This window comes from Taudactylus pleione, unplaced genomic scaffold, assembly GCF_031769625.1.
Source record: "Taudactylus pleione unplaced genomic scaffold, aTauple2 ptg000192l, whole genome shotgun sequence".
NCBI lineage: Eukaryota > Metazoa > Chordata > Amphibia > Anura > Myobatrachidae > Taudactylus > Taudactylus pleione.
The window spans coordinates 2,694,241-2,715,133 of NW_028284594.1; the positions used below are offsets into that span (position 1 = coordinate 2,694,241).

The following is a 20,893-nucleotide window of genomic DNA, read 5'->3' on the forward strand; positions in this document are numbered from 1 at the left end:
CATGTGTGACAAAGTGCTGCAGCATGGCTTCCAAGGGATCTAAGGCTGCACAAAAAGCCTTCTCATGCAAGAAATGTGCAGAGAAGTTCACTCAAGACCAATCTAGCTCTTCTCTGCTGTGTGACAAGTGTGTGTCTCAGCCTCAGGCTGCCGACACACCATCCCAACCATTATGGTCTGATTGATGACATCTGTTATGTCAAAACTGTCTGATGAGCTTGAAGCAGCTCGCAGAGACAGAGAGGCGATCAGACAGAGATCACCTGAACCAGATTGGGCACTTTCTCTAGCCAAATCTGTGGAGGGACTTACTAAAGTTATGTCCCAAGCCCCCCTGCTGCCTCATCATATAATGTCCCTAACAAGAGACTTGTCATCCCAATATAAGGGATTCTGGATGAGGAGGCGCAGGAGCCAGAAGAGGGCGAGGTTCTAGAAGAGGTTCAGTTTCCTGATGAGTCAGATCCTATTTCTCAGGGCATAGATGCATTAACCACTGCAGTATGCCAGGCCTTACATATAGGAGACTCAGGGGTGACTTCTAAACCGTCTATTTTTGCTAAGAGATTTAGACAGGCTGTCACTTTCCCAGCTTCAGAGGAATTGGATGATATCCTAACCTCAGCGTGGAAACACCCTGATAAGAGGTTTCAAATCTCTAAGAAACTTTTATTAGCTATCTCAGCCAGAAGAGCCCTTTGGCTGCGTCAGTGGCACGCAGATGCAGAGTCCAAGAGAGCAGTAAAAGCTCTTCCCTTTACCGGGAAGGTGCTTTTCGGGAAGGAGTTAGATAAGTGGATCTCACAGGCTACTGGTGGGAAATCCACTTACCTACCATCTGTGGCTCCTCCTCCTAGATGACCTACAGCAGGACCCTCTTTTCGGTCCTTTCGTGCCCCCGGTAGGTTTAGAGGACGCTCCAGAGGAGCTCCGGCTTTCTCCCGCGGGTCTAGAGGACGCGGTAGAACTATGTCATCCGCTACATCCGGGTCCCAGCAGGACAAGACAGCAACAAAACCCTCCGCATGACTCTCTTCCTTCTCAGTTGGGGGACCACAGGGTGGGAGCTCATCTTCTACACTTCAGGGAAGTGTGGATCAAGTCTTGCCAGGACGCCTGGGTCAGGGACATCATTACCCATGGTCTGAAGTTGGAGTGGTTATTCTAGAAGCAATACAGAAGCTTTATTGTCCCAGGTGGTAGTGAAGGTTCCGACCCATCAAAGAGGTCAGGGTTTTTATTCCAGCTTGTTTGTAGCCCAAGCCGGACGGCTCTATGAGACCCATTCTCAATCTCAAGGACCTCAACCCTTATCTTCGAACCTTCAAGCTCAAGATGGAGTCTCTCCAATCTGTTATAGCAGAACTAGAAAAAGACGAGTTTCTTGTGTCCCTAGACATAAAGGATGCCTACCTCCACATACCCATTTGGCCTTCTCATAAGGCATTTCTTCGATTTGCGGCCCTAGACTCCCATTGGCAATTTCAGGCCCTAACTTTCAGTGTTTCATCGGCACCAAGAGTGTTCACAAAGGTCATGGCCGTCATGATGGCTCTGCTGCGGCTTCAGGGGGTAGTCATTGTCCCATACCTAGACGACCTCCTGATCAAGGCCCTGTCAGTAGCTCGATTGTTAATAGACATTCAATTAACCCAGAATTTTCTCTTGCAACACGGGTGGACTCTAAATTTCCAAAAATCCTCCCTGACTCCGACACAATGTCTGCTCTTCCTGGGCATGATATTGGACACAGTGGAACAAAGGGTTTTTCTACCCCAGGACAAGGTCTCTTCCATTCAAAACATGGTGCACCTGATTTTGCGGCATCGCAGAGTATCAGTACATCTCTGTATCCGCCTGCTAGAGAAGATGGTGGCGATCTTCGAGGCAATTCAATATGCGAGATTTCATGCCCGCCCCTTTCAGTTGGACCTTTTTTCCCAGTGGTCAGGATCCCACCTATTTCTTCACCAGCGAGTCCTCTTGTCTCCCCAGACGAGAACATCTCTCATTTGGTGGTTGAATCCCTCGCACCTGCTGACAGGACGACGGTTCGCAGTATGGGATTGGATTCTCCTCACCACAGACGCAAGTCTAAGAGGGCGGGGAGCAGTGACCCAGGGAAGACATTTTCAGAGGCACTGGACTCAGAGGGAGGCAGGTCTTCCCATAAATATTCTAGAGATAAGAGCAGTATTTTATGCTCTCCAGCTGGCGCATTCTCTGTTGCAGGGTCAGGCAGTCCGAGTACAGTCAGGCAATGCCACAGCGGTCGCTTATATAAACAGACAATGCGGCACCAAAAGCAGAGCCGCCATGAGGGAGGTAAGCAGAATCCTGCTTTGGGCAGAGGAATTCGCAGTGGCGATCTCTGCCATCTTCATCCCAGGAGTGGAAAACTGGGAGGCCGATTATCTCAGTCGGCAGGATATTCATCCGGGGGAATGGTCGCTCAATCCTCAGGTGTTTCACCAACTAACTCTCAGGTGGGGTCGTCCACAGGCCAATCTCATGGCATCGAGGTTGAACCACAAATTACCAATTTACTGTTTCCGGACCAGGGACCCACAGGCAGCAGCAGTGGATGCACTGACAACACCGTGGAGGTTCCGCTACATATACTTATTCCCTCCTTTCCTGCTAATTCCTTGCTTACTTCAGAGAATCAAACGCGAGAATGTCAGGGTGCTATTCATAGCACCACTTGGCCCAGAAGAGCGTGGTACTCGCAGATAAGGAATCTGTTGGTAGACAAGCCGTGGCCGCTTCGTCTTCAAGACAACCTCCTGCTTCAGGAGCCGTTTATTTATCAAGACTTAAGGCGGCTTCGTTTGACGGCATGGCTACTGAAAGGGCCGTTCTCAGACAGAAAGGAATCCCGTCAAGTGTAATTCCTACTATGATTAGGGCTCGCAAGGAGGTTACGTCTCAGAATTACTATCGAATATGGAAAGCTTATGTCACTAGGTGTGAAAGACGCAATTCACCTCCATCAGTATTTAAGGTATAACGTCTTCTTCTTTTCCTTCAGGCTGGCTTAACAAGCGGGTCTTCGTCTGGGTTCCTTAAAGGTACAGATATCCACGTTATCCATTTTCTTTCAGAGGAAATTGGCCTTCTTGCCGGACATACAGACTTTTCTCCAAGGAGCAGTTAGGCTTCAGCCTCCTTTTGTGCCTCCTTTGCCACCATGGGACTTAGATTTGGTATTGGCCTTTCTCCAGTCTGAAACTTTTGAGCCGCTACAGAGGGTGGAGATAAAGTACTTAACTTGGAAGGTGGTTCTCCTTTTGGCACTTTGCCTCAGCGAGGCGTGTGTCTGAACTGGGGGCCTTATCATGCCGCCCTCCTTATCTCATTTTCCACGAAGATAGGGCAGAATTACGCACACAAAAATCCTTCCTTCCAAAAGTAGTATCTACTTTTCATATAAATCAACCAACTGTGGTTCCTGTATTTAAGGATGACTCTCCAGATTCGAAATCCTTAGACGTAGTCAGAACGCTTCGGATTTATGTCGACAGGGACGGCTTTGCTCTGTAAATCGGATGTTTTGTTTGTTCGCTTTGATTTGGCCCGACCAGGTTGGCCGGCTTCCAAACAAACTATTTCCAGATGGATACGTCTGGCTATCAGACAGGCTTATGTGGTGGCTTCCAGACAACCACCGGCTTCCATTACAGCGCATTCTACGTCCTCGGTAAGACCTTCATGGACTGCTGCTTGTGGGGTTTCTTTAAACCAGCTTTGTCGAGCAGCCACTTGGTCCGGCAAGCACATGTTTCTAAGATTCTACCATTTTGATACTTTTGTGGCCTCCGCTTCAGAGTTTGGCCGTGCAGTTTTGCAGAGTTCTCAGCGCTCTCCCACCCGGGATGTGAGCTCTGGGACGTCCCCATTGTACTGAGGCTCCAGTGTCCCCTAGTGGATGAAGGAGAAAATAGGATTTTGGTACTTACCGATAAATCCCTTTCTCCGATTCCACAGGGGACACTGGACACCCACGCTGCGCTGCTCTACCTGCTTTTGTTACTATTTCCAGATTCAGACGGTTGTTTATGTTACTGTTGTCTGATTGGAATGTTGGTTTGTCTTTTACTAACCTTCTTTATATATGAATATTGTGGCTTCTCTGTCTCCTTCTCCTTACTTTCCAGCTCCCCTCACGCACAGTTGTTTAGACTGACCTGGGGGGGCTATAGAGAGGGAGGAGCTAGCCACCATTCAAGTTTTTTTTTATTAAAGGTGCCAGCTCCTGGCTAACCCACTTCTATACCCCATTGTACTGAAGCTCCAGTGTCCCCTGTGGAATCGGAGAAAGGGATTTATCGGTAAGTACCAAAATCCTATTTTTACCATCTGGACTCGAACATGGATATCCTTAAAACCTGGACTGTAATGGCAGAGTTTGGGAAACTGCATTAGAGTCTTGAACACCAAATTAAGGTCCCACGATGTTACACAAGGTTTCATGGTGACAAATTCTTTTAGCTACTCGAAGAACACTTACCAATTCATCTGACAATAATCTTGTTTCTTGGAACACATGAAGTGCTGAGAACCTTCTGCAAATGTTCCTAAAGGAAATCTAGTACCTGAGGTATGCCTAATATATAAAAAAGACACCATCACCCCTAGCCTTGCCTAAACATGTGTACTGCTTTTCTGGGTTAGACTTTGGATCCACGCTGCAGGATGTCAAAAGATTTGCCAATACAGCTATTTTTCCTTATGAGTTATATGAACGGTGATGTGGAAGTGATATAATTTGCTTGAGTTGCACTGTCTTCTGATGTGCTCACTTTATGAAAGCGCTCCATTTACCTTATCAGTCTGCAATTTCCTATATAGGCTAGTGAAACCAGGCCAATCTTGCTGCCGATAGCAGTTCCAACCAGCGATACCCGTACAATTGCTGACCATACGTCTTGATATATAGGGAGGAGTCCTGTCACTGGCAAAACACCTATTTTCACTGTATTTTAAAGAAATTACATAATTCTGTATAAGAAAGCAAATATGACTGAAAAATTAGTTGTGGAAGACCAAATGTTTCTCGTGTATTACTGCAAAGTGCGCAAAAGTATTGTAAAAATGGTGGAATACATGCCTGTATTTACCCAGCTGGTAGCTTTAAACAAAACAGCTGACATATGGAAGTATTGCGGTTTTGCTCCATATAAATCGTTTAAAACATATATTTTGTGTAAAATAACGTATAAATGTTCTCTTACTGTAATATTTGATGTTTCTCATTAAGTAATGATAGAGATCTGAGTGTAGGGAAAAGCACTAAGTATACAGCAACCTATAATGTGGCCGTTCAATGTCAATTAAGTGTACACTTTCTCTTTACTTTTCAAACAGCAATGCTGCTTAATGTACCTGTTGAAAGTATTATGGTTGGCTGCATTGTGTTATAAATCCATTTTGCCCTGTAAATGCTATCAGCAGAATTTTAGATCAATTACTCCATTAGATTTTAGACACATCAACCCCATCCATTACCACATTGCTGATGCTGAGGATGTAAGTTCAATAAAGCCCTATTACACTGCTGCCATCTGATGAATACCTTTGAAACATAGCCCTTAAAAATGAAAGTAGACTTCATATCACTGGTGTATTTACCATGGGTGCATCTAAAGGGGCTTTGCCCCTGCTCCCAGAATGATACATCCAGGCAGCAGGGATAATAATGAATTTGTAAGTGTCCTCTCTACAGGTTGCAGGAATTTCAAAACCTTTTTAGCTGTCTCAGTGCAGGTTTTCCAGCTGCACCCATGCTTTTGCTCTTCCCAATGCCTCAATCTATTATGGGGACTGTACATCTGCACTCACAGAAAAGATTCACAGATTCTGTAGGTTTTTTTTACCCGATTTTAATAATTCTCCAATCCACCAATATGTGCCCATAGAGTGGCGATATTTTCTAGTGATTGCAGATCATTTTCATCCAAAAATCAGATCTTTAAATAGTGAAAGTACCCATTTTACTGGTAAAATACTAGTAACGGTCTGCAAATCGTCTGATTGTTACCATACACTAGCAATTGGTCGTCGAAATCCAACATGTTGGACAACCTGAGTCACCGATTCCGATCACCTTTTGGTAATTTTCGGCCATGGGTAAACCGGTATCCGGTCTTTAGGTCTACAGTAAAAAGGTGGACAATAGAAGTTAGACAGGCAATAGGTCGACACGGTCTGAAAGTCGACACACTAAAGGTCAACTAGTAAGAAGATCAACGGGGACAGAAGGTCGACAGGGTCATTAGGTCAACACACAACTGGTCAACACAGCCATTGTCGACATATTTTTTGTAGTTTTTTTTATGGTTAGGCACTTAATCCGACAGTTATGGTTAGGCACTAGAAGAGACGGTTAGGGTCAGGTACCTACCCCGACGGTTATGGTTTGGCACCAGGAGAGGGGGTTAGGTTGAAGATTAGGGCTTGAAAAAAAAAATGTGTTGATCATGTAAGCGTCGACCATTTGTTTGTCGCCCTAATGACCCTGTCGACCTTCTTACCAGTCGACCTTTAGTGTTTCGATTTTCAAACCCTGTCGACCTATTGCCTAACTTCCATTGTCTACCCAAATATTGTCTACCTTTGTATTGTAGACCTAATGATCCACACCTGGGTAAACCCCATACATTGCCAACTTTTTTACACACTCCTCTGCAAAACGCAGAAGTGCCCCAAATGATTACTGATGTATGGGCCTTTAGGCAACATTTCTGAAGATAAAGGCATCCTATGACAGCTATTGACTTCTGAGGCATGATGGTTCCACAAAGCGGAAAAAGTTTATATGTTTCTAAATGTTATTAGCTCTATTTTTATATAATGCAACTTGTATTCTTTTGTTTTTGCTAGTGCCCCTTTAATAATGTCTGTAGTCATATAGCCATCATTTATTGTATTGAAGATTGTTTGTTCTTTTTATGTCACTTCAGATCTAATGAATTTGATATGAAAGAGACGTTATGGACGTGGAGTCTGCGTATACTGAATTCATAACATGTGATAGAACAGGCAGACGGAATGCAGTACCTGACATAAAGGGAGAATGTAGCACAAGTGGTGTGAAAGATCTCTCCGAAAACATGGGGGACTTGTCCATTCAAGGAGCAGGTCAGTTACTGTTTTATATGTGCTTATTTTTGAATTATAAGTCTGTTGTCAAGCTAATATGACTTTCACCAGGGCCGTAGCTAGGGTAATGCGGCCGGTGCCATCGCACCGGGCACCACAGGTCAGGGAGCGCTGTTTGGGCCTGTCAGATTTCTGTTTATTATCATTCTCACTTATAACTTTCTCTTATTTCATCCCCAGCATCTCCTGGCCTCCACTATCTCCTCCCTGGCCCTTCCCCATGAGGCCATTCCCCTTTTTTGTGTGCATCATGTCCCTTTGAAAAATGAGGGGGGCGCCAATGCTCTTTCTGGCACAGGGCACCAAAAAGTCTAGCTATGGCTCTGACTTTCACAATTAAGCTGCAACACCCGGGTTTATCTTATAGCATGGTGCAAGTATGACTAATGGACTGCAATTGTGTATTTGGTTTGTTGCACTGCAATATAGCACTTTTGAGTATTCAAGCTTTGGCCGAAATTTAAGTACCATATAAAAATATTTTTTTACCATTCCAGAAGGACAAGCAGAAGCAACATCCTCAGACAGTGGACAAGTACAGAGTCCTGAAGCACAAGATGGTAGCTCGCCGTCGTGAATTAGATATGTCTTGCAGACATCCATAATAATTGACTTTTTTTTACAGAAATAGACTATTGAATACCACTACCAAACTGTTCATATGGCGCTTCTGGCTGAAGAGTCCACTGGGTTTGATAAGTCCAGCTTACACAGATGCCTAAGGATGGAAATACAACACAGGACTCCATATGCCACCTAGTGGCTAAATATATTTGAAGCATTTCTGAATCGTCATCTGACCTAAACTTGCCTTAGCATTTTTTTTTCCTTCATAGAAAAAAATTATATGCAATATTTCATTGACATGATATTTTGTGGATGGTATGACACACTTTCCCTTTTAATTTTGTAATCGTATACAATTATTTATTGTACATCAACAGAATGTCCTTTGCATTGATGAAAGTAGTTTTGTCCTTTGAGACGCCAGTCGCATAGCAATGGCAATTTTTAGCATAGATACTATGCGACTTCTTCAAGGTGACTTCAAGCACTGCCTTATGGAACTTGTGTGGACCAAAAACTCTGTACTGAAGCTGGGGATTTCTGGCTTAGGTATAGTTTAAACTGCCAACCTTCTATTTTTTTCTTTTCTTTTAGAGAGTCCACAATTTTAAGTGCTTTATTCTATGTGGAATTGACACTTAAATTCTACATAGACTGGATATTTAATAATGGTGTGTCTTTTTTGTTTTTATTTTCTTTCATTAGGACACTGTATACTCCATTGCCCCAAAAATTTAATTTTGTGTGAATTAATAAATAAACACCATTAATACATTGACTTAGTCTATGTACTCAGAAATCTACCCCCCCCCCCCCCCCCCCCCTTCCCCGTGTGTGCCACTAGGCTGATTCAAATAGCTGGGAGCTGTGCTGCTCTTATAAGCACAATTACGGTAGGCTGATCTCTGCTTACACTTCTATAGGTTGTAGGCTGCAAGCAGAAACTAACCTCTGAGACATATACCACAGACTGCGTTCTCATGAATATTGCCACTGACCTTTGCAAAAATATAGTCCTTATTTGCACTTCTGGATGTAGCCACAAGATAGTATGGATCGATGCAGCCAGATCTACTATAATAGGTTGCTTCTTTAGCAACTGAAGCACCTCGTGGAGATGGCTAGTCAAGTCAGCTTTAAACTAGACACACAGGTGGATCCCACCAATCGACGTGAGGGTTACACTCATGGGTGGGTAAATCTACATGTTCTGGCATTCTGATTAATTTGCCTCCACTACAGCCTAATGACTGCTCATGCAGGTCATCGTGCCTCATTCCTAACCTGTATTTTCAGTAGCATCATTAATGGAGTTTTTCTATGGTTGTAACTCTCACATCTCCAGCACTTTGCCAACTGCTGGATAATGACGGTGATTTCACAAAGGTTTGGGTCACATTTACACTGAAGTATAAAACTGCCCATAGAAATCCTGTTCTAAATACAGCAACCATCTATGGTGTAGGCTTGGCTACAGTAAAATAGGAGTATTGTTGGTTTTGTTTTTGAACAGAATGTATTGAATGTTGGCCAGTACATATATGAAATATTAATGTTTAGGCAATTCATTTAAAGTGCAATGAAATACAAGCAAAAAACATATTTTTTACCTCCATGTGAGACCTTTCTTTACATGTGAAACTACTCAATGGAAAGTCATTTTTGCATTCAGTCTATACCTGTAATGTTTTTAATCTGAGTTACTTCACAATAATGCATCCATTTGTAGTAAATCAGTATAAGTAAAAAGTCCCCACTTAAATTTAGGAACACACAGATCAAAGCAGGCGTCATGTGCAGAACTGGTTTTGTGCATGTATAAATGACCTCCAGTGGAGGCAGCCATTTTGTGAGCAGAATGCAGACCTGAATATTGGTTCAGTCCACAATATGACTGCCTCTACTGTATGCGTGCATGAAATGTACTTTAAAGAGGATCTGCCTACAGGTCTTACAGTTTTCGCTCACTACACTGTGCTTTACCACTATATAAAAAGGAAACAAAGGGTCCCACCAAAACATAATAATTAGTAAATATAATGTCATGTCACAGGATCTAATGACAAGTCTTTTTGAAGGAAAAAATAGTTGTACATGGATAAAGTTTTTCACAATAGTGTCCGTGTTACTGTTTTATTATTGTACACTGTAATTGTCCTTACAGTCACTTTTCACTGTGCAATAAACAGAAGGTGAATACTATTCCACCCCAAAGACCTTTATTGGAGATGTACAGTCCTAGAGGAAATGGATGGATGGTTACGCTTGTATTGAGGAGGTTACTGTGCTAACCTTTCCCCTCCGTTATATAAAACATGTTTAGTTTATAGTATCTACTACATATTACCAGCCAGGACTGATCCTGGTGACCCAGCCTGTGACTGATTCTGTCCCTTATTGTTTTTGTTTTCGTATCACGTGGCCTAACAAGAGATAACTGCTTGTACAAGTGCTTACTATATACAATATGTCAATAGCACAACATGCATACATACTTTAACCCTGTGTAGCAGGCTAGATGAGTGCATTTTATATCGACAATAAACAAATAAAAAATAAGTTTCATAGTACGAGGGCAACCCAGCAAGTAAAGACCATTTGCCTGTTAAAAATTAGATTTTTATTTTTTTTTAAACACAGTGGGGTACCTTTGTGTAATTCTCCATATATCACACCCTTCATTGAAGCATTTATCATATCAGTCTATGAGCTTTAGAATCCCCTTGTTGTACTCCGCTGAATCCAGTCTATTGAACCGGTTGCTGACTAAAAGCTTCAACTCATCATCCCTTCCAAAACGTTTTCCGTCCTGGAAGTCTTTGAGCCAAGTAAAAAGGTGAAATCGCTTGGAGCAAAGGCCGTGCTATAGGGTGGATAATCGAAAACTTTCCATCCAAATTTGTGACAAGTGATGGACGTCCTGGTCAATCTTCGTCATGCACATTTGTTCGTCCATTATTAAACATTTAACACCACTTTCTCACATCACCATACATTTTAACTGACAATACATTTCAGCAGGTCTCACTTTCTGCACAATGAAGAATTGAATAATACGCCTCACATCACTGTTGGAGGTATTTTTTTTCATAAGGTTCATTTGAACAACGCACAATGGGCCTGTCTCAGAGATGTACAATTGTAGCTGCGTTTTCGCATTGTTTACAGTAGCGAAAATATGCTGTTTCCAAAAATTATCCAAGCATAGGGACGCCCACTGCTATCTTCTCATATCCCTCCGATGTCATGTACCAGCATAAACATCGGTAACATTGACACAGACCGGGCAGCCATGCAGGATATGCATTAAGTCTGACCTGCTTCAAACACAGAGTCTCTCCTGACATGCAGAGAGCTCTCATGCTGCAAAGGAGAATGCCATGGCTAATGTATGCACACCCATGAAATGGCGTTTAAATGGCCAGACACATCTGTGTTTGCCTAACCTCCCCCTGTTACATCCCCCAAATGCTGACTACCTGTCAGTCACGTTGAGATTAAATCATCTGTGTGAGTGTAGTTGCAAAATCGCTGCGCGTGCGCAGTGCGGCTAAACGCAAGTGCAATGGCAAACAATTACTCGACCTGCATAAATAGGCATTGCATACCGTACATCGCTGAATCAGGCCCATTATTGCCAAAAACAACCATTACGGCATGCCACTCAGAGCACTTAGAAAATAGGTTTGGCAGACCGCCCGAACATGAATTTGGGGGGGTGAATGACCTGCACAGCGGGAATACACAAACTGTCTTTACTGTCTGGATTACGCTTGTGTATATCCATTATTTATAATCTAAAAACAAGGGTTTTTACAGATAATGTATTTTATTGGCTTATTCAAGTCGTCCTTTAACTTTTGCTAAATACAACTCCGAATCAATGCTCTCATTGCCCTGGGATATTGCACTCTGCTGCTGAACTCTCTGCATTGTATCCTGAGAGCAGCCATGTGTTTTATCTCAGTAAAATGAAAATATTTCTTCCCGCTGATCTGTAGACAAGAGGGAAGTGTGCAGGAGGGAACTAAAAATAAACCTGGAGAAATTTGCAGACTTTGGGCTTTATTCAGCTTTATTAGCGTTGTTGTCCCAAATGTTTTTGGGCAACATCGTCACAATATGTTTTATATTATCATTTTTTTCATGACTATTCAGCAATAAACCACACAGGGATAGTGGTTGCATTAACACACTGTCCCTACGACGTTACTGAAGGCATTCTTTTCCTAAGTCCGAAAATAAAAACCTTCCTTTTCTTGTTGATGAATCTCAGTCATACGCTTACATAACACTGCGAATAGTCTCTTTCCCTGCAGTGTGGCGACTGACAAGTATATGTCCAGCTCCAGCCTCCCAAAAGTGTATAAATTGATTCAAATGTGTACATAGGCTTTATATGAGTTTATAATATATTCTAATATAAAAAATGATTATATATAATAAAAAAAATATACATTTTATATATAAAAGCACATAAATATAAATGTGTATAGACTAATATAAATCCTATGCACACATTCATTTAGGCACTTTTGGGAGGTTGGAGCTTGGCTTACACTTGCCGCTCGCCACACTGCAGGAAAGGAGACTGGGGGAAAATCACCTTCTGTTCCTGCAGTTTCCATGGTAATTAAGGGTTTTATTCATATAACGCCGATCTGAGATATTTTAACGGGTGTTTTTTGCTCACTGAATAGCAAAAAACATTAAAACACTGTACAGAGCAATGGCTTGCTCTCTACAGTGCAATACTCTGCAAGAGGGGTATTAACAGATAATCATCTTCTCCGTTAACCTTTGCTGGATAGTGAAAATACTGAAAAAATGCAGAAACAGTAGTTTCCACATTATTTAAGTCCTTATTTCATTGCTGAATAGAGCCCTTTGTAAGTAAATATAAATGCAATCCGCAGAGGTATGATGTTGAATTGCATTTTTTATTTCGCCATTTTGCACTGTATTTCTAATTTGCATTTTGCTTAATTGATGAGCTGGAACGACCAGGGTCAATTTTGCTCTGAGGTGTGGGTGAAGGAGGGGCAAAGGATAGGGCAAGCAAATCATTACAAAGGAAGGGTAATGAATAAGATGAATTGAATTGATAAGCTATACTGATTATGATGATTTGGTGTACCTGTACCAGAATTAGTACTGGCTAGTGTGACTAAGACACTTTTCTGTGCCAAAAATAAGAGATTAGTGGTAGTATCAAGAAAAGCTGAAAAAATATATATGTGGGACATTATAAAGAATATAGTAACCAAAAGAAAGGAGAAACGCTCAGTACACAAGTACAGGATGACATACTGCTAAGGTAACTGTCTGGTGACTAAAATGGACCCTAGCGAATGTGTGTTAGGGAATTTATTTAATGGGTCAGCAACAAATATTCTCTATACAACACTGCATAACAGGGTGGCTCTATATAAACAGTAATAATACATTTGTGGTTCAGTGTAGTAAATCGCACTTGTCACTGATTATGGTTGGAGGTACGCCAAAATGAAGCTAAGTAAAAGTGAGGCTTAAAGTGGCCCCTGTTACACAGTGGAGGTAGCCATTTTGAGGGCAGAAACAAACCATGATATCTCTGAGGCATGAAACACTAAAATTGTGGTAGAAAATAGACATAAGCCTGTGTTCTATTGAACTTTTTGATATATCAAAAATGATCATTATGCATTATTTACAGTGGTTTACTTCTGAGATGACCCAATCTTTATTTCTCAGCAGAATATCATTCTCTGATGGAAGTGCTGACGTGTATGAGGTCATTGGTCAGTGATTGGATGCCAGCTGACTAAAGATCTCCCTAACAATAGTATATCCCCGTATGCTGCAGTAGCTATTATTGCTTGTTAAGAGTTTATCGTTCTAGTGATATACTTGTTTTTGCATTTATAATGTATAGTTTGTGCACACAAACAGTGACAACTTCTTGGCCCCAGCAGTTACTTGTTGTCTTGTTTTCCAGCTGAATATCCTTATGGTCACTTTAGCAACTATAAATCTAATACAGGCATGTCCTGAAATTAATATCATTCTGGGTATTAAGAGCCGCTTCTGTCACCAAAGTAATGTGTAATCTCACTGATTAATAGAAGAGATAAGATGGTATATACTGAAACAATGTCTATTTGGCTTGTTATGTTACAGTGCAATTAGGAGGACCTGTCCTGTTCAGAGAAGACCGTCCTCAGACAAACAGTCATTTCTCAACTTCCATCCCGTCAACAGTCCACATTTTAAGGATATCTTGGACAGAGCTCACATTGGGTGTATCTGCGCTGTTTTACAGATTTTGATATTCTTAAAATGAGGCCTGCTGGAAGACTTGATAAGCGCATTTGGGGAAACTGTCTTCATTATGTGAATCCGTGTCATATGGTTCATAGATTTGTGGTCAGCACCATGCCATAAGCTTCATACAGTTTGTAGAGAAGTTCTTTTTTTTCTTTTTCTGGTAGAAAGCTGGACTTGGCTGCGTTAATATTCTGAAAATGATCACAGAAAAATATTTAGTTTCCTTTTCCTGCAGAATTAAAAAGGCTACATAGAATTTATTTAATAAAAGAGAATACCTTCAAATTAAGGCAATGTAATTATCTTACCTTACCTTTTAAATGTAAGTATCTCACCTTACCTTAAATGTAAGTAGCATACCTTACCTTAGATGTAAGTTTCTTATCTTACATTAGATGTAAGTTTCTTACCTTAGATGTAAGTATCTCACCTTACCTTAGATGTAAGTTTCTTACCTTAGATGTAAGTATCTCACCTTACCTTAGATGTAAGTATCTCACTTTACCTTAGATGTAAGTATCTTACCTTAGATGTAAGTATCTCACTTTACCTTAGATGTAAGTATCTTACCTTACCTTAGATGTAAGTATCTCACCTTACCTTAGATGTAAGTTTCTTACCTTACCTTAAATGTAAGTAGCTTACCTTACCTTAGATGTAAGTATCTTACCTTACCTTAGATGTAAGTATCTTACCTTACCTTAGATGTAAGTATCTTACCTTACCGTAAATGTTAGATCAGTGGTTCTCAAACTCTGTCCTCAGGACCCCACACAGTTAATGTTTTCCAGGTCACCCAGCAGGTGCACAGGTGTATTCATTACTCACTGACACATTTTAAAAGATCCACAGGTGGAGCTAATATCTCACTTGTGATTTTGTGTGGAGACCTGGAAAACATGCACTGTTTGGGGTCCTGGGGACCGAGTTTGAGAACCTGTGCCTTAGATGTAAGTATCTTACCTTACTGTAAATGTGAGTATTTTCCCTTACAGTAAATGTAAGTATCTTACCTTTAATGTAGGTATCTTACCTTAACTTAAACGTAAGTATCTTAACTTACCTGTGTCGTAGTCTTAAAAGGAACATTTTTAATTTGCTTTTAAAAAAGGACGTAACCTTCTCTAGTAACAGTTTGGTGGGGGTCACTTTTGCTGCGGGACCCTCTGTCAGTGCTGTGAGACACCTGTTGAATTTGGGTAATCAAAATAGTAACCGCACTGGGCCTTCATTGTGAGGTCCCACAGTGCAGAAGGTCCCCCATCATACAATTCCTAACGAAGAATGAAACAGTGGAATTGGCTAACTTTATTGTTATTTTAAAGCCCTTCCTACCATTAACGTCTTATTCACATGAAGCAGAATTTCCTGTGGGTGGGATTCTGAGCTAGGTCATCCGCTATCAACCTACTGTAGTTTAATCTCTAGGGCCCAGTGGCCATGGAGGGGACTAGATACTCTACTGGGATAGATAGAAATGGACTATCTTCATGCTGCTGACAGTCAATACAGATGTGTCCTTGCACATCTTTGCTGCAGTTGTGCCAAACAGGCCCTCTCGGCGTGCCAGACTCTGCTAGTGCCGGGCATTTTTTTTTGCCGAAAATGTGTAAAAGTCACAATGTGGTGCGACTAGGAGACTGTGCTGATTGATTTGATATGTGACACTCGTATATCTGTGCGCCACAAGACTGTAAATGGAACTTGGCATGGAGACTTAGTCGCACACAGATATAAGTGTCGCTTATCAAATTAATCGGCACACACTGTTTTTGTGTGTGGGGGGGGGGGTTCTTATTGACAAAGGGTCCAAACCCAATGGCCCCATGGAATCATAATCAGGTTGTGTTGGGTCTTCTGCATGGGCAGTTAGACACATCGTATCCACTGACCTCTTACAACCTCCAGCCAGAATCCTGTCCCCATATGAAAACTTACCACCCGCTTAAACTCGTCTTCAGTGAAGTCCATTTGATTATATGCAATGGCATAGTCTATGTCAAGCGTAGATCTAAAGATCAGCGGATCATCTGTGTTCAAGGAGTAATTTGCTTTGTCTTTCATAAATCTGGTGAAAAAGAGAACCCATCATCTTAACTGCAGAGAAATGATGAATGTGTTTCCTACTATGAATGATAAATGAATATACAATTTAGTGTCCTGTCTTTTACATTTAAATATTCACTTTTAAATAAGCACAAATGGAAGTAAAGTATCACCCAAACATTGGGACTGATTCAAAGCTGTGTGTAAACCCGATGGGTTACGTACATGTCAGATATTTGGCAATCTGCACCTGTGCAGGTTATGTACTAGGTATATGCAAATCTGTGTCTGCAAAGGTGGTCACAGTGCCCCTAAACTGCAGCACGATTGACATGCTGCGGCCGTTTGGGGGTGGGTAATGGGCTGCAATGGCCGACGTTACAGAATACATGGCCGTGGCAACGTTTCTTGGACACAGCTTCACTGGCCCTGGAAGCATGTGAAATACACGGCCACCCTAAATATAACCTGAGTTACTCAGATGATCCAATGCTGCGTCTTCGGACACAGCAGCGGCTTACAGAAGTCGTCAGGAGGCGTGTATTTACACAAGACACCTCCTGTGGCATTAGCATATTTTAGCACAGCCACTGCGTACAATGGCAAATCTGTAAAATGATTTTGTAGTACTATTGTTATGCTCTTTATCTGCCAGCAGATGTCGCCATTGCCCTCTCTGTTTTCCAGGCTGATGAGGCTCTTACTCTGCTACTGCACACTGAACATTAAGAGCTACAAAAGCAAGTTAAATGAAAACCAGTGCTAGGATGTTATCATTTAAAAGTAATGTAACTAGCTCAGAAAAAAACAATTCATAAGACCAGTACAGTCAAAATGGAAATAATTGCCATAAATCTGGTCAAACCTGCCGTCTAACATCTTGGACAACCTTCTTTTTTTCTCCATAAACTCTGTATATAACAGCATCATATTTGTCTTTAATGAAGAGAATGGCAGCAAAGGGACGATCTTTATTATGTGTCACTATTGTACATTTCACAATATTTATTACATGGATGCTTTATTTATATACAGACTGAATTTCTTCTACATTACTTACTTAATTACTGGATGCTTAGCAAAGTCAGGATCACAGGCACCTGTAAGGTAACTGGACCACGGACATGTCTGTAAAATAGAAATACAATGCATCATACCTTTCATCATGTAAAGAGAGACACATCTGGTTAGAGTACATGTGAACTGTGTTTCTGAGAAACCTGATTGTTTCTCTGTAACATCGGCCGCCAACAACGATACAGATGCGATAAGATTGGTTGCAACAACACACACACGGTATGCAGTTAAGTCAACACCAGTATGTCGACAGTTATATCAACATGGTTAAAATGTTGACACCTGGAAACTTTTGATATGGACAGAATGTCAATATATAAAATGACAACACTGGGCCTGATTCAGTAGTGAACGCAATTGCGATTACGGAAGTACATCGAGTGATTGTTTGCCACTGCGCATGCCTATAAGCTGCACTGCGTGTGTGCAGCGATAGCATTGCGATTACGGATGCACAAAGCAATCCATCACAAAGTGAGTGACAGGCTGTCAGCGTTTGGGGGTGGGGACGGGGATGGCAGTTTCATTGGGGTGCATAGATTAGCCACTGCGATTGCATACGCAGCATAAGAGCTCTTTGCGTGTGTGGAGACTGTGACTGGTCAGACCTGTTGTAAATGCTGCGTGACTGCCCGATGTGCGTCAATAGTACCGATCTTTACACAGAAGAGCGACATTGGATGAATTTGAGAAAGCAGTAGTGGGCGTCTTTATGCCGGTTGAGTTTTAGCAAGTATTAGAATATTTTCCCCCCTCCCAAGATTGTGGCAGGCATGCTTCCTTCCGTTACTTTGGTAGGGGCAAACAGGAGGAGCGGGCCATGGATTAGCAGCAACTGCCTTTGATAAGATTATTCATGTATCACTGTGTCTGTGACAGATGTGACAGGGAGGAGAGAGCCTGACCTGATGCTAATCGGTCAGGTGATACAAGGTGTCACAGAGTTATCATTTTGACTCACCCCCCCCCCAAAAAAAAATCCTTCCTTCCCTGCCCATATTTGGCTGGAGGCAAGAGGAGCCAGATTGAGTAGTCAGTGAGTGGGACAGGCTCAGGGTAAGAGAAGACCCCCGCTGATTCAGATGTTTTTTGCTATAAAAAGTCAATATTCCAGCACCAATATTTGAGCACAATCAATTTTTATTAATAGTTAAAACATGGAAACTATCAATATTTTTTATTCTTTCAACCTCCATCCCTAGTGGGTCCCCAATATTTTGTTTTTGGGAGGAAAGAGAAATATTACAAAAACTCAATCAATCAACTATTGACGATTATTCCCCCTTAAGTATACTAGACAAAGTACATAAATTGAGAGATACTTATTATTTCTCTATTTATATCTCTTATTATTTCTCTATTTATATCTTGCTACATATTTTACAGACATAAAAAGGGCTTGTATTATGGACTTGCCATAATGATTACTATACATGTCTATTACTAAATAACAAACCTCAAAATGCATCTTCTTATTCAGCAGCTCCTTGTACAAACTGGGATCATCAATAGTGTGGTATCCATGGCCAATTCGTTCTGCTTTAAGCACCTCAACAGCCTGCAATACACAAAGAATAATGTACTGTAAAACCCTGCAAAGAATTAGTGTGCCTGATGTGTCTGTCTACTACAGTTTTACAGCCATAAGTATACTTGTCACATCACATTCTTGAGACAGCCATTTGTTTGACTGGACCAATAGTCACCATGTGCAAACCTCCCAACATCCCAATTTCGGCAGTACAATCTTGGTTATATAGTAGGCAGTACAATCTTGGTTATATAGTAGGCAGTACAATCTTGGTTATATAGTAGGCAGTACAATCTTGGTTATATAGTAGGCAGTACAATCTTGGTTATATAGTACTGTCCTGCTGTCCATTCATTTGAACATCTGTCCAGATATGCGGAAGTTGCAATGTGTCTGAATGGTGTTTTTGCGCTAAGTATACCCCGCATTTGTGTGACCATGCCCTATTATGCAGCCTTGGCTCGAATATGTCACAGTTATGCTCCCATGTCCCAATTTACCTATATTGGGAGCTATGCCACTATGCCCTATGTCTCAGTGAGACCTAGTAAAATGGCAACAGACATTTTTATGAAGATGGTTTGGCTCACCTAGCTGCTCCTTCCACTGTGTGTAGGTTACTGATAGGTCATAATCCATTTGATCATAACTTCCAGACATTGCTCGAAATGTTAGACCAGAAGTTCCCAAACTCTGCCATTACAGTCCAGGATTTAAGAATATCCATGCTTGAGCACAGATTACTTAATTAGTACCTCAGTCAATTTGAATTAGCCATCTGGACTCAAACATGAATATCCGTAAAACCTGGACTGTAATGGCGGAGTTTAGGAATCTCTATGTTAAAGAATTGTCCCTGAAATTGGGTTCATTGAACCACAGGCTGCTTTCGTGAGCCCGAGCTATACCTGTCTAGGCACCGCTGAGCACCAGCATAGGCTATGTATTGCGAGGAATACCGATTACCCGTGTAGTTCTGAGATTTTTGGTAGTGTATTATTTGTTTTATTTATGATATGTATTTCTGCTTATTAGATGTTTGAATTGATAGAAGTCTTGTTTTGATGTTCTTGTTTCAGTCAAGAAATACTACTATATATTTTTTTATATATATATATATATTTATTATTATTATTATAATTTTTTTCACCTTTAGTGCATCCATTTCTTGTATGGTTGTAATTCTTACCAAATATTCTCATTTTCTGGGATTACCAAGGAGTTATATATTCATATAAATGCTTGTGCCAAGCTTTTATACAGGGCAGTACATTTTAACAGTCCTGTATTGAATATCAGTGATAAATATATTAGGAGGTGTTTTATTTTTAATAAGGAAAAAATACACTGTATTCCTGTTATCAGAACTCAGTGAGTATACAAATAAACAGTTAACAGGAAGTTGATACATATTCTAGTTTTACTTTGAAATTGTACATTTCTATTTATTAAAAATATTTAAAATTAAAAATTTTTATGATTTTACATGATGTGGATTGTAGTTCCCCAAAGTCCGCAGAGACAGTGTTGTGTGTGATATTCTTAAACAGTCATGTGCCCCTTTTTATTATAAATGTTGGCAACTAGATGGTTCAGATTAATATATTTTAGTGGCGTTTTCACTTAAGGGGATAACCACAAATTATACGTACCTGACTTTCAGACTGTGTACTCACAAGCACAGACTACTTGCCTAATATAATACGTCCTAAGAGATTGATTCAGAGTTGTACGCTATTCCATTCTCAACTGCATTAAAGCACGCAATGTATTTCCGAAAATATGCAAATGCCTGCTAACAGACTCCACACCTGAAATAGTTTGTGACAGACTGTGCACATGCTGCGATACCCACTTCCCCTATCTGCATTGTGTGCAGGTCCTCCAGGAGTTTAGGGTACAGCATCAATGCAACATCAGATGCACTTCAACTCCTGGAGTAAGTCCTGGGCTGTGCAGATTCCAGGTCAACTGATTCTCTGCGACTGGGGTTCTGCGATTGGGAACGCAGCCGCGAATGCAGACACTCCTCTGGAACTCACATAATACACCCACAGTCCAGCCTCTTTTTGTGGTCACTTTTGGCCACCTCCCCGACTCTACCCAGGAATGCCCGTGGATCGCAGTGGTCTGCTCAGGCCTTTGCGATCACTGAGACATTGTGAATGCTGTCTCAAACTGTTGTTCGCAATGCGGTGTGGGACT

The 20,893-nt window shown here is 41.3% G+C and overlaps 2 protein-coding genes across 9 annotated transcripts in view; one reads left to right on the plus strand and one right to left on the minus strand.

Annotated features, from left to right (window-relative positions):
* Window positions 1-9,922, plus strand: part of PKIG (cAMP-dependent protein kinase inhibitor gamma) — a 175,956-nt gene extending 166,034 nt beyond the window's left edge. For all 8 annotated transcript variants that reach the window (XM_088476753.1, XM_088476752.1, XM_088476757.1 and 5 more), the window contains 2 exons: window positions 6,963-7,140; window positions 7,659-9,922. In XM_088476753.1, coding sequence (XP_088332879.1) covers window positions 6,993-7,140; window positions 7,659-7,738 — 228 coding nt within the window. In that variant the 5' untranslated portion in view covers window positions 6,963-6,992 and the 3' untranslated portion in view covers window positions 7,739-9,922. The remainder of the gene's footprint in view (window positions 1-6,962; window positions 7,141-7,658) is intronic.
* A 344-nt stretch (window positions 9,923-10,266) lies between these two features.
* Window positions 10,267-20,893, minus strand: part of ADA (adenosine deaminase) — a 125,817-nt gene continuing 115,190 nt past the window's right edge. Inside the window, exons 8-11 of the mRNA XM_088476741.1 lie at window positions 18,614-18,715; window positions 17,141-17,208; window positions 15,973-16,102; window positions 10,267-14,225 (exon numbers count right to left, since the gene is read on the minus strand). Of these exons, the coding sequence (XP_088332867.1) occupies window positions 14,121-14,225; window positions 15,973-16,102; window positions 17,141-17,208; window positions 18,614-18,715 (405 nt within the window). The 3' untranslated portion in view covers window positions 10,267-14,120. The remainder of the gene's footprint in view (window positions 14,226-15,972; window positions 16,103-17,140; window positions 17,209-18,613; window positions 18,716-20,893) is intronic.